The following is an 11600-nucleotide window of genomic DNA, read 5'->3' on the forward strand; positions in this document are numbered from 1 at the left end:
GAATTTTGCGGATTCCTAGAACGCAGCCTAAGAACAAATCGATTGAATCAATGTTGGTATTAAAACTGGCGAAATTAGAAAATTATTGCTGTAAAAATTCTTTGAAGTACTTTGAGCCTTTCCTTGCCTTTTCTTTAATTTAGTAAAATGTTTTTAATTATTGTATTTCGAGCAAATACTGAACTATTTCCCTTACTGCATTTGCTCTCTGTGGAGCAAATATTTTAGAATTTACCTGAATCGCATGCAAAAGCCTTTGTCAACATCGATGGACCGCTGTGCCAACGCTCATTGTTGTAGTTTTTGTGAATGCGCAATTGTTCAGTGTCGCCATGGTTGTGGCATGCACAAAGCGCTGATTGCACCGCCCACCCACGCACTAAAGCTTTCAGAACCCACTGCATGGCCACCTAGCAAAACGCTTTTTTCGGCGCTGACATGTCCAGGCGCTGGCAAAAAACAAACCCATATATGTATATTCAATAGGCCGCGCTTGCCAGAGTGTTTTCCGACGTTTTTCTGTAATTCGTTGTAGTTTTTTCCAAGTTGGCTTTCAACTGGGCCCAAAAAAGCGGGCTGCCTACATAAAGGCGCTAGCATATTAAAGGCTTAAGCCCACTCAACGGCAGATGCCATATTGTTGAAATATATGCAGATACGTCGCGCATACGTCATGTGGAGATGGAATCCGGTTGCAAAATGCATTCCATTCAAGAACCGTACTGTGATTTTTCATTGCGTGAGTTTAAGCTATTAAATGCTAGCGATTATAGCATTACAAACATATTTTTCATTTGAAAGGCAAAGGTTTCATTGCGATCGAAACGCTTTAACCAAATAGTATTGATGATATATATAATGTAACATAACATGGTCACTGAACTTACTAGGTGAGTGTTGATATTCTCTTTCTTTTATCGATCAAAGTGTGCCTGGAGTCATTTACAATGCCGTCGTCGTGTCGATAGATCTCATTCAGTTTATATTTTCGCTCCGAACAACTTCCAAATTGTACAGCAAAAATTTGTAAAAAAAAAAATAAGATTAATATTTTTCTATAAATTTTTTTTTTTTTGGAAAATTTGAGTCGAAAATATGTGTTCGCCTTGCGGCCCCTGCAGTCCCTGCGATCCTTGCTGCGGACCTTTCGAGTGTTCGCCCAAGTGCTACAATGCCGCCCAGCTGGAGGCTCTGCCACAATGTGCTCCCCGCATCCCGCCGCCCTTTCCCAAGTGCATCACTGTCCAGCAGCCACCGCGGATGATCTGCAAGAAGCGAGTGGTGTTTACGGAGAAGATAGTGCCGGAGCCAATGGTGGTGAACAGAGCCCGGCAGATCACCATCCCGAAGGTTGTGGATGCCACTCGAGTCATCAAGGTGCCCAAGCTGATTTGGGTATCGCAGATGGTGCGAGAGCCCAGGGTCATATACTACCCCTCCATGATCCCCGATCCCTATGTGGTGTGCTACCCCAAGCGCGTCTGCGAACCGAGGGAGGTGTGCCAGTCGATCCTGTGCCAGCCGAAGCCGCAGACCATCGACATTCCTCCTCCGAGGGAGTACTGCTGCTATCCCAATGGACCCATCAACTACAAACCCAGTGCCGCCTGCCCACCCTGCCCCATTGGACCCTGTGCTCCCGGAGGACCCTGCTGCCCGCTGCCCTGCTTCTCCACCAACCAGTATCCCGTCGCCGAAGGCAGGTGCGGACCCTGCGGCCCATGTGGACCAGGCTGCGGACCATGCGGACCGCGATGTGGACCCTGCGGTCCCGGCGCCTGCGGGCCCTGTGGGCCTTGTGGGCCGAGGTGCGGTCCGTGCGGCCCGTGCGCCGTACCCAACTGCGGGCCCTGCGGCCTGACGATGCCGTCGGGTCCGTTCGTCCCGTCTCCCTGTGGTCCCTGCGCTCCATGCGGGCCCTGCGGACCGCTCGGCAACAGTCCCTGCGGTCCTTGCGGACCCTGCGGGCCCTGCTCGCCCCCGTGTCCGTACGAGTCGCCCGAGTGCGGACCCTGCTACCCCTGCGCTCCGACGCCCTGGAACACGCACTGTGGTCCCGTCGGCCCCTGTGGACCGCAAGTCCCCTGTGGTCCGGGTGGACCCTGTTAGGATCGTCGTCACGCTGCTTGGATTGCACGTCGTTAGAAACCAGTTTCCTGTGGACCAACATGTCTATCCCGACCGCTCGACTCCTTTACAGACCGTCAAAACGTTTTCTCTGTCTTGCTATTTCAACACCCCAAAAGTCTATAGTTCATTTAGCTTTGTCAGCGCATTGACGACTCATTGGCTGTAAATAAAATCGGATTTAAGCGAAAGTCACAAAAATTTTGTCATTTCCAAGGGAAAGTATGGGAAACATAAACAAATATGCTTAAAAAACTATTTTCGAAATATGTTTTTTCAAGTAGGCCTTGACTTCTCGTGTCAAAAGAAGTTCCAATGTGTAGTCAAATAATGTTGCCAGTTCGAAACCGATCTCGCTTCGATACACTTCCAAATTCACCAGATTAAATTTCCAAAATATTGTAAAAATTTTAAAAATTTATTTCGATCCATCATTATTTAGTCCTCACTGAATCAAAAAATGTGTTCACCTTGCGGTCCTTGCAGTCCCTGCGATCCTTGCTGCGGACCTTTCGAGTGTTCGCCCAAGTGCTACAATGCCGCCCAGCTGGAGGCTCTGCCACAATGTGCTCCCCGCATCCCGCCGCCCTTTCCCAAGTGCATCACTGTCCAGCAGCCACCGCGGATGATCTGCAAGAAGCGAGTGGTGTTCACGGAGAAAATTGTGCCGGAGCCAATGGTGGTGAACAGAGCCCGGCAGATCACCATTCCGAAGGTTGTGGATGCCACTCGAGTCATCAAGGTGCCCAAGCTGATTTGGGTATCGCAGATGGTGCGAGAGCCCAGGGTCATATACTACCCCTCCATGATCCCCGATCCCTATGTGGTATGCTACCCCAAGCGCGTCTGCGAACCGAGGGAGGTGTGCCAGTCGATCCTGTGCCAGCCGAAGCCGCAGACCATCGACATTCCTCCCCCGAGGGAGTACTGCTGCTATCCCAATGGGCCCATCAACTACAAACCCAGTGCCGCCTGCCCACCCTGCCCCATTGGACCCTGTGCTCCAGGAGGACCCTGCTGCCCGCTGCCCTGCTTCTCCACATGCCAATACCCCGTCGCTGAGGGAAGGTGCGGTCCCTGCGGACCCTGTGGACCTGGATGCGGACCTTGCGGCCCTTGCGGACCTTGCGGACCCTGCGGACCCTGTGGACCTTGCGGACCAGGCTGCGGTCCATGCGGACCGTGCGGACCTTTTGGAATGGGCTGCGGTCCCTGCGGACCTGGACCCTGCGGCTTTGGGCCTTGTGGTCCTTGCTAAACCCCGTAGCAGCAGGAAAAATACAAATCTACTGACGTCCCTGCGTTTTGGAAGTCCGCATCTGCACCCAAAATATGCCAGTCCGAAATATACTTTTCAAGTTTTGTATATTAAAAAATTACTTTGATATCATATTTTTAAGGCTAATGTTTTATTTTTACGTGGAAGTCTTTTTTTTAAGAAGGGGTTCGAGTGCTCTTAATAGTTTGAACCCAATAAAAACTACATTGGAAAAAAGCCAAAACGCCAATCTAAAATATTACTAGAAGGTTCTATAGTCATTTTTTTTGACAATTTATATTTTGACAATTCATTTTTAAAGGAGTCTCTGAGTAAGCAATCAGCTTTACAACTGAACAGTTAGCATTCCTAGGATAAAATCCAGCAAGCTTCCAAATTTTTACATTTTACTGCACATAATGCCAAATTATATGGCGAGAGTGGGCCCGGCGGTTTGCTCCAAGCTAGGCAGGTGGGCCTACAACATGTCTGGATTCAACCAGTACGGTCTGCACCGGGACGACTGTCTGTACGAAAACGAAGATGTGGCAGAGGCAGTGCGCCGCCTGCCCAAGAAGCTGTACGACGAACGCAACTACCGCATCCTGCGGGCTTTGCACCTCTCCATGACCAAGACAATCCTGCCCAAGGAGCAGTGGACACAGTACGAGGAGGACATCAAGTACCTGGAGCCCTACCTGAACGAGGTGGTGAAGGAGCGCGAGGAACGGGAGGAGTGGAACAAAAACCATTAATCTTTCGAGCTCTGCGATGCATTTGTCATTACAATTTTAATGAAACAGGCATTTTGAAAAAGGTAATAGTCGATAACTAAACGAAGATATTACATAGTTTATAATTACATATTTGATAATTGCAGGTGTTAAAATTTTTTTGGAGAGATGGCACCAATAAACTTTGCCAAATAAAAAGATTAGACGAGATCATAAAAAAAATATGTTGATATGTACATAATAAAATCCATTTCAAAATTAAATCCATTATACACCCCCAACTTACTTTAAGCCTGTCGCTGGAAATCGACAACCGATTTAAAATCCTTTTCGATTCCCAGCAATGTCAACGCAAATAATTTTCGCATTAAGTGCATTCGCATAAATACAATATATGAAATTCATTAACAGCGAAAACAATACAAATTAGTGCGAGGGGGCGTGACCCTGCCGGCGAACACGTGTACGCCCTCCGATTTAAAACGGCAGGAGGCGTGTCTGGGGCAGCGCCAAACAAAACGCGAGTGCATGGCCCGCACATCCTGTCAATCCTCGTATACTTATGCGCATCCTGTTTAAAATGCAGCAAACAGCAACAATGCAGTTGCAGATGCAGATACATTCGCAGCCGTACATGCACATGTATCTGCATCTCTGCCGCTGTCTGATTGTTCTGGCGCTGCCATTCGACCGGAAGAAATTATTGTTATTCGAATTGATCTGCCATAGTTTCGATGTTGCCCAGTGCGATAGGCAATGCTGCTGCCACCGTGGCGATATCGCTGCGTCTGCGGCCAGTAACTGCCGGACTTCTGATAACGTCAACGCAGGAGAATGCAGCAAACGATATGTGTACCCTGTGGTAATGCGGGTTAAAGGTATACGTGTTCTGTGTATTGTAAAAATGTTACTCATCCAAAAACTTCCTTAGTCAATTAGTTAATTTTGCTAACAGGCGTTTCAAATGGGTTTTTCTGCAGTTTCTTTAGAGCTAATTATGTTTTACTATTACAACTTAAGGTATAACAAGGTATTCACTAGCCCAGTTCTTATCTTTTAGCCCTTTTTCTTGTTTATTTTTTTCATGCTGCCATCGTCGGCGTTATTTATTTGCGCTCACATGTGCATAAATAACGGGTGGCGTGTGGCGGGTGGCAACCGCCCACCCACCTCACAAATGCCCAACTGCCGCTTGTACAATAAATTGCAAAAATATTATTTTATCAACAATAATTAATTAAATGCACTTAATTGCGTGCCGTAGTCGCAGTTGCTGCTGCTGTTGCAGTTGCGTTGTTGCTCGGTTTCCATTTTTATTTATTTTTTTTGCCTTATTTTTGTGTATATTTTCTGCTGTCCCCTGTTCGACCTTGTTTTTATGCAGCTGCTACTGATGCTGATGTGGGTGGGTGGGCTTTTTTGGGGGGGCAGTGGAAACATGGTCATCTGCATACATATGCTTGAGCAGGGTTGTAAGTAGCCATGTAAGTGGACAAGTGGCCAACCGTCGCCGCTCTCCTACCCTTCTCGCCGAAACTCTTTCTGCGATTTATGCGTATTTTTAAGTGGCATTAAGTGCGCGTTAACATCTTATGAAGCCGGCAACGGCAACAATAAATTATTGCAGCAACATCTGGATGGCCATTAAACGCCCCGAAACAAATGCTAATTGACGAGTGTCAGAAAGTATGCTTTAAAAGAGCGGTAAGTCTCCGGGAAATCTTAATGAGTTGTCGGGCTAATTGGGGAAATGCAACTGCAGCAGCGGCAACAGCAGAAGTTGCACATGCAGCTGCAACCTGCAACATCTCGAGCTGTTACATTTGCATTGTTATTGCGGCAAGTTGGTGGGCTTGCAGCATTTCTGGGTTGTTGTTAATGAAGTTTGTCGGCCGACATGCGGCAGGGAGAAATATTATGCATACGCCATGTTGGCCAAAAGTTTTACAAATCCTGTGCTGTCCTTTCCTGGCCATGGACATTGCACGTTCTTCGGACACATTTAGTCTCAGAATGTGTATGTGTGTGTGTGTATATACGTTTGCGTGTGTATGGTAATTTACAATCCCCTGCGCATGCAATGTACACATGCCTGAACGTGTATGGGTAAATTGTTAAATTTATACACAAAAGCAACGCTGCGCTGCAACTGCCAAAGTAATTTGCGATAAGTGCGTCAGATTCTTTGGGGAATTTTCGACCAGCAACCACAGAAGCGGCGTCGCCATCACCCGCTCCACCGCCGAAAACAACAACTTCGACAATAATAATGCAACCGCAACAACAAGTGAAGTAAAAAGTGAATATTTATTCGGTTATTCGAGGGGTTCTTCGCATAGCCGGCATAAGCGAAAAAGCAATGCGCTGCGATCTGGCATTAAGATTAAAGCCTGTCTCTTTATGGAATATTGGGTTGACTACCCTTCACCCTTGACTTCACTACTTTTTTACCTTTAAAAACCAATATTACCTTTAAAGCGAAGAGATCTTTTATTACGAGTCTAAAAAGCATTAAAAAATATTATTAATATTAAATACGTATTGCTCAATAGCTAAGCTGATATTTGAAAATGCACTTTATTATGATTTCTATGTATTATACATATCTGAAATATACTGCCTGTTAAAATATTTATGGATATGCCAAAAACCATTGGCAATGGGCAGAAAACTACTGACCAAGCCAAGATGGAAGACAGCTCAAAAATCCAGCACACATTTCATTTGCGGCTTGTTCTGCTTACCGCAACTCCACACGACTGTGTGTTGGCCAGAATATCTCCCGCTGTAAATAAGTCACAAGTGTATGCATATATACTTAAATATATGTGTGTGTAAAAAAGGCAATTTGTATTTCAGCGTGTGCTTTTTTCAGCGCTGCCCCGCAATGCTGTAATAATAAATTGCATAAAAGTATGCAATGAAAATAAAAATGCCAGTGCGTAATTAATGAGTCAAGGTGGTGTCATATGGTGCTTACCCACACTCAAAAACATGCACACACACTCTCACCGAAAGGAGATGGAGACATGCGACTTTGCCGTACATTGCGTGTTAAGTCGCGTATTTCATGGCGTTTATTTATTATGCACAAAGTGCCACCAGGAATGGAGCAGGAGGATAACTTCCCGCCCAGCGAAGGGCCCAGCAAAATTATTGACTCAATTTGTAAGCTGCCACAGAAACACACACAGATAGCGCGGCATACAGTCAGGCAGCTTCGGTCAAAATATTAGATAATCTGTAGTCTTTTCCTGAAGCAATTTGCAGAACAACATAATCAAGACGTTCCTAATTGCTCTGTGTTCGATCACTGGTAATTTACTTTCAATAAACTACTTATTGTTTTTTTGCCCAAAATGAAGCCATCTCCGTAGTAGACTTGCAAGTGCTATTTTTCCTACCGCCACTGTACTCATTCTCAAGAGACGTACGTGTGTAAGCCCCGCAGGCGCGTTAATTGCTTATGGGGCGCACATTATTCAGCTGTCATTCGGCAAATGGAAGCGCAACTCCCTCTGCCTGCGAGTCTCTTGGCCGAGAAGAAGAAATGGCCAAAGTTGCGGCTTTGGCAAACAATTAGGCAGCTAATTTGCAGCGGCTAAAAGGGCTGGGCGCGACCTAATCCCGTCTCAACGGGCAGGAGGCCGAGATTCAGGGACGCTGTCACTCAGTCAAGCGGTCGCAGGCGAGAGAGACACGGAATTCGGTATGAAATTTGGGCCAGCAGCTAAATCACTGCCAAATCCTTTTGACAAATACGCACACAAGGACGCCCAGACACAACTAAGCTGCGCGCTGCCGAGTTCTGCCTGCTGAGCTGAAAGGAAACGGAAACACGCTAATATGGCAAGTTATTCAAAAGGCATTCCAGATCGAGATAAATGCACTTGCCGGTCCCTGAAGTCGAGCATACGCTGCACGGGAAAAAACCAAACAAGAGAACTTCGTAATAATAATAATAATTGATAACATATGTGGTGTTCAAGACACTTTTTAATTGTCATTTGTAATTGGATTCATAAACGAATTGCATTCAAGTATTGTTATGGTGAATTTTTGTACCTCTGTTCATGGCAACCAAACCTAATATCATCAATTTTACACCGACTCTAAACTGGCATACTTCTAAAACATTGTAATTGGATTTTTGAACTGCACTTAACGATTTCCATTTTCTGATGACTGATTTTTTACCAATTTTGCAGAAAGGTAAGTCAAGACCGCACAATTTTTCACTCAGTGTGCAGGATTAGTGGAAGAGCTGCCAGTGCTGCGTCGTCAACTGAGTGCTTGACTGTCAACACACCAAAAACTAAAAAGGTGACAAGGACAAAGCGCTCCCTGTGCTGCTGTGGTTAACTGCGAGGATGCCAGGATACTGGGATACATGGATGCTAGCACATGGCAGCTGTCATGTGTGCAATGGAATGGCTCCGATTTCTGGAGCCTGGGCTGCGCGGCTTACGACTAAGTGGCAAAAGTTGCAGTGTTTCATGCACGGAAAATAATTGTAGTACCTCTCAAAAGCATTATGAGGAAAAGTGTTCAAGTTATTGGAAATAATTACTATTTATACGAGTATAACGAGTTTTAACGAGTTAAATAAAAATTATTTTATTTACTATAGTGACCCAGGCGAGTGCATCAATCACCCAATAGCATCCGCATCCTGGCCCCTTCCGCATCAGAGGAAGCCGTCTCTTGTCAGCCGTAATTTACGCGCATTCACGCTCGCTCCACTCGCAAATTGCAAACAAAAGACTTAGACACAAGCAGTGCCACAAGACGGAGTGACAGCTCGCCTCAAATCGTTTTGATTTTGCACACACGTGACTGATTCACCGGCTGCCGGCGCAGGAATCCCCGTAAAAGGCGGATGAAGCCTTTTGACAGGAACTCCACTGACTTCAGGATGCGCTGAACTTGCGCGAATATAGTAAATGAAGCGACGTTTGAATGCGGATAATGAAAACTCGAATTTACAAATGACTGGACTCATTAATGTTGGAGAACAAAGAGGGAAATCAGCCCGAAATGGAAATTGGAATGGGTATCACGCAGTTATTAAATTTTGTCTTGATTTCTGCTAAATTAATTTGAGTTGCCTGATTAAATATAATGCTTATAATGCTATAGACTTCTTTTAACCTTTCACGATGGACCTTGAATTAAAGGATTAAAAGGCATTTACGTAATACCAAACTAATCACATTGTTTCCACAATCATTTTACACGGGCCCTAAACATTGTCACAGCCGAAATACAAATCTCATTTGGCCTGCCATTTGTAATAATAACAATTTAATTCAATAGAAAATAGTTCTGTGAGCTTACGGATACCCATGGAACATGACGTGCCTGGATAGCGAAATCAATTCTACCCCACCCGCGAACAAATGGAGAATATTCGGGGGTGTGATGCGCAGCCAAACAGGTGATCATTAGATTTGGCAAGTCGCAAACGATTCGCAACGTATTTACTACATTGAATCGACATTATTACGGAATGGCTGGCTGAATTGAATTGAATTATTATAACAGTTTCTGTTGTCAACACTGCCAACGGTGTTAGTGTGCGTCCGTATCTGTGTGCGCGCGTCAATAATGTGTCTTTGTGTATCTGTATCTGTGGCTGGCAAGTACGTGACAGACGCGGTTTGGCGCGATTAAATTACGTTTATGATTATATTTTGCTACAAACACAATGCTATTACACACACTCACACTGTCATAAACAAACTTCACGCACACACACACTCAGTAAAGGGGCCATGTCACATTGTATTGAAGTGAAAATGGTTAACAATTGCGGCGGGACAACAACAATGCTCCTTTGATGCATGTTTGTGATGGATTTTCGTATTAAACGTTCACTGCGACCAACTAAACAAAAGCCTTAATTGAATTTTAATTTAATCAAGAGAAGGTTGCACTGCAGGAAATATGATCAGGATACTAGAAATACTTTTTAGTTTCTAAAAGGCTTTACCAAAATGTTTAGCTCTGATTTAAGTCCGATTTTTAAAAATTAGAGGTTAACTCTTTTTATGTTCTATAATTAAAAACTCAAAACTTTTTATTAACTAAAAATGCTAAATTTTTCTTGCAGTTTAATAATAAATAATGATTGACGATTTTTCATGGTAAGCTTTCTTTAACCTTAATTAAAAGTAACAATGGAAATTTGTTTAAGTAAAATTCTTAACGAGAATGTTTTTAACGGCTTAAGCTCAAAATTTAAGCCCAGCAAATCCCCTTTTCTACTTACTTCATTACCGTTCTGTTATCATCGCTTTTTCTCTGTGCATTCTTAATTTTTCACTTCCTCCTCCAGATTAACCGCACTTTATGCTAATGAGATGCTCAAACACTTCTGGCAATCTCAACACTTTTGTGCGCCAAGGGGCCACTTGAACTGCACCTCGAAGTCATCCTCTCGAAGCTTCGGCCCTCTGACATTAAATATCACTCTGGCTGACGCTTATTGCTTATTGCGAATGGGAAAAGCGGGCAACAAAGGATAGCAGTGGTGCTTACACATAATATGAAATTAATAACAATCATACGCCACGTTGCCCGCCTGCCAGCCAGGCTGCGTTTACTGTTTTGCCACTGACAGGCGCATTTGGGTTCATAAGTTCTGCTCGCGAAGATTTCTAAAACTGTCAGAAATTGCAGTAAGATTACGCAGGACATCGAAGGGGGCGAGGTTGGCGGGAAAAGGCAGGCGGTGGAGCGCAGCTGCCAGAACGCTTATTAAAATATAAATATGCTAAAACAAAAAGCGCGTGCGGACGCCAAATGGACGAAGGGCTTCGCCTAGCGAAAACAAAACAACACGAAGAGCACCGGGCAAAGTTAAAAAACTAAAGTTTTATACTATAAAATAATTTCAACTACTTGAAATAAGCACGCGCGCGCCGAGAACGAAGGGGGAAATCTCGAGTTGGAAAAAATAAGAAAACAAAGAGCGAAAACAAAAATTTACTACACAACACAACTAAAGTGGAAATTTCATGCGCGCTGTGGAAACTTTAGCACTTTCGCCCACCGCCCGGAAAACTCCATCCCCCGGGAAACTCTGACAACCAACAACTACCAACCATGCCAAGGAGCCAAGGCAGAAAGCAAAGTTGTTCCTTGCAAACAATGCGCAGTTATTCTTTTGGCGAATTTCGGACCAAGGTTATTTCGATATGTATTATGCAGGCGGTGCCCGAGCCAAGGAATCTGCGTTACGAAAAATATTTAAAAACAAACAGTAGCAGCAACAGCATTCCATGGACTTGGCTAATACATTTTTGATGGACTGCAGACCAGCGTGGTGAGCTTTCCTGCTATCATTCGGTTTTCATTAGCGAATGCACACAAAGAATAACAACTTCAGAATGAGCGAATGCATTCGAAGCGCAATTAGACAAACATTCTGGTAGGCCTCTGCCGTGAGAGGCATTGCAACCACTCCAACAATCAATCAA

General features: G+C 44.7%; 3 protein-coding genes across 3 annotated transcripts; all 3 read left to right on the plus strand.

Annotated features, from left to right (window-relative positions):
* Positions 1 to 979: 979 nt before the first annotated feature.
* Positions 980 to 2318, plus strand: LOC108086286 (DBF4-type zinc finger-containing protein 2 homolog). Its single transcript, XM_017183175.2, has one exon. The coding sequence runs from the start codon at positions 1096 to 1098 to the stop codon at positions 2107 to 2109; it is 1014 nt and encodes a 337-aa protein (XP_017038664.1). The 5' UTR covers positions 980 to 1095; the 3' UTR covers positions 2110 to 2318.
* Positions 2319 to 2457: 139 nt separating this feature from the next.
* LOC108086287 (DBF4-type zinc finger-containing protein 2 homolog) lies at positions 2458 to 3519 on the plus strand. Its single transcript, XM_017183176.2, has one exon. The coding sequence runs from the start codon at positions 2588 to 2590 to the stop codon at positions 3383 to 3385; it is 798 nt and encodes a 265-aa protein (XP_017038665.1). The 5' UTR covers positions 2458 to 2587; the 3' UTR covers positions 3386 to 3519.
* Positions 3520 to 3719: 200 nt separating this feature from the next.
* Positions 3720 to 4400, plus strand: LOC108102279 (cytochrome b-c1 complex subunit 7). The gene is made up of 2 exons (XM_043209082.1): positions 3720 to 4201; positions 4264 to 4400. The coding sequence occupies exon 1, from the start codon at positions 3805 to 3807 to the stop codon at positions 4138 to 4140; it is 336 nt and encodes a 111-aa protein (XP_043065017.1). The 5' UTR covers positions 3720 to 3804; the 3' UTR covers positions 4141 to 4201; positions 4264 to 4400.
* Positions 4401 to 11600: the final 7200 nt, after the last annotated feature.

Source organism: Drosophila ficusphila, unplaced genomic scaffold, assembly GCF_018152265.1.
Source record: "Drosophila ficusphila isolate 14025-0441.05 unplaced genomic scaffold, ASM1815226v1 contig_791, whole genome shotgun sequence".
Classification (NCBI taxonomy): Eukaryota; Metazoa; Arthropoda; class Insecta; order Diptera; family Drosophilidae; genus Drosophila; species Drosophila ficusphila.

Excerpts from the sequence above, each read along its gene's own strand:
- LOC108086287 (XM_017183176.2), top strand. The coding sequence starts at position 2,588 with ATGTGTTCACCTTGCGGTCCTTGCAGTCCCTGCGATCCTTGCTGCGGA.
- LOC108102279 (XM_043209082.1), top strand. The coding sequence starts at position 3,805 with ATGCCAAATTATATGGCGAGAGTGGGCCCGGCGGTTTGCTCCAAGCTA.
- LOC108086286 (XM_017183175.2), top strand. The coding sequence starts at position 1,096 with ATGTGTTCGCCTTGCGGCCCCTGCAGTCCCTGCGATCCTTGCTGCGGA.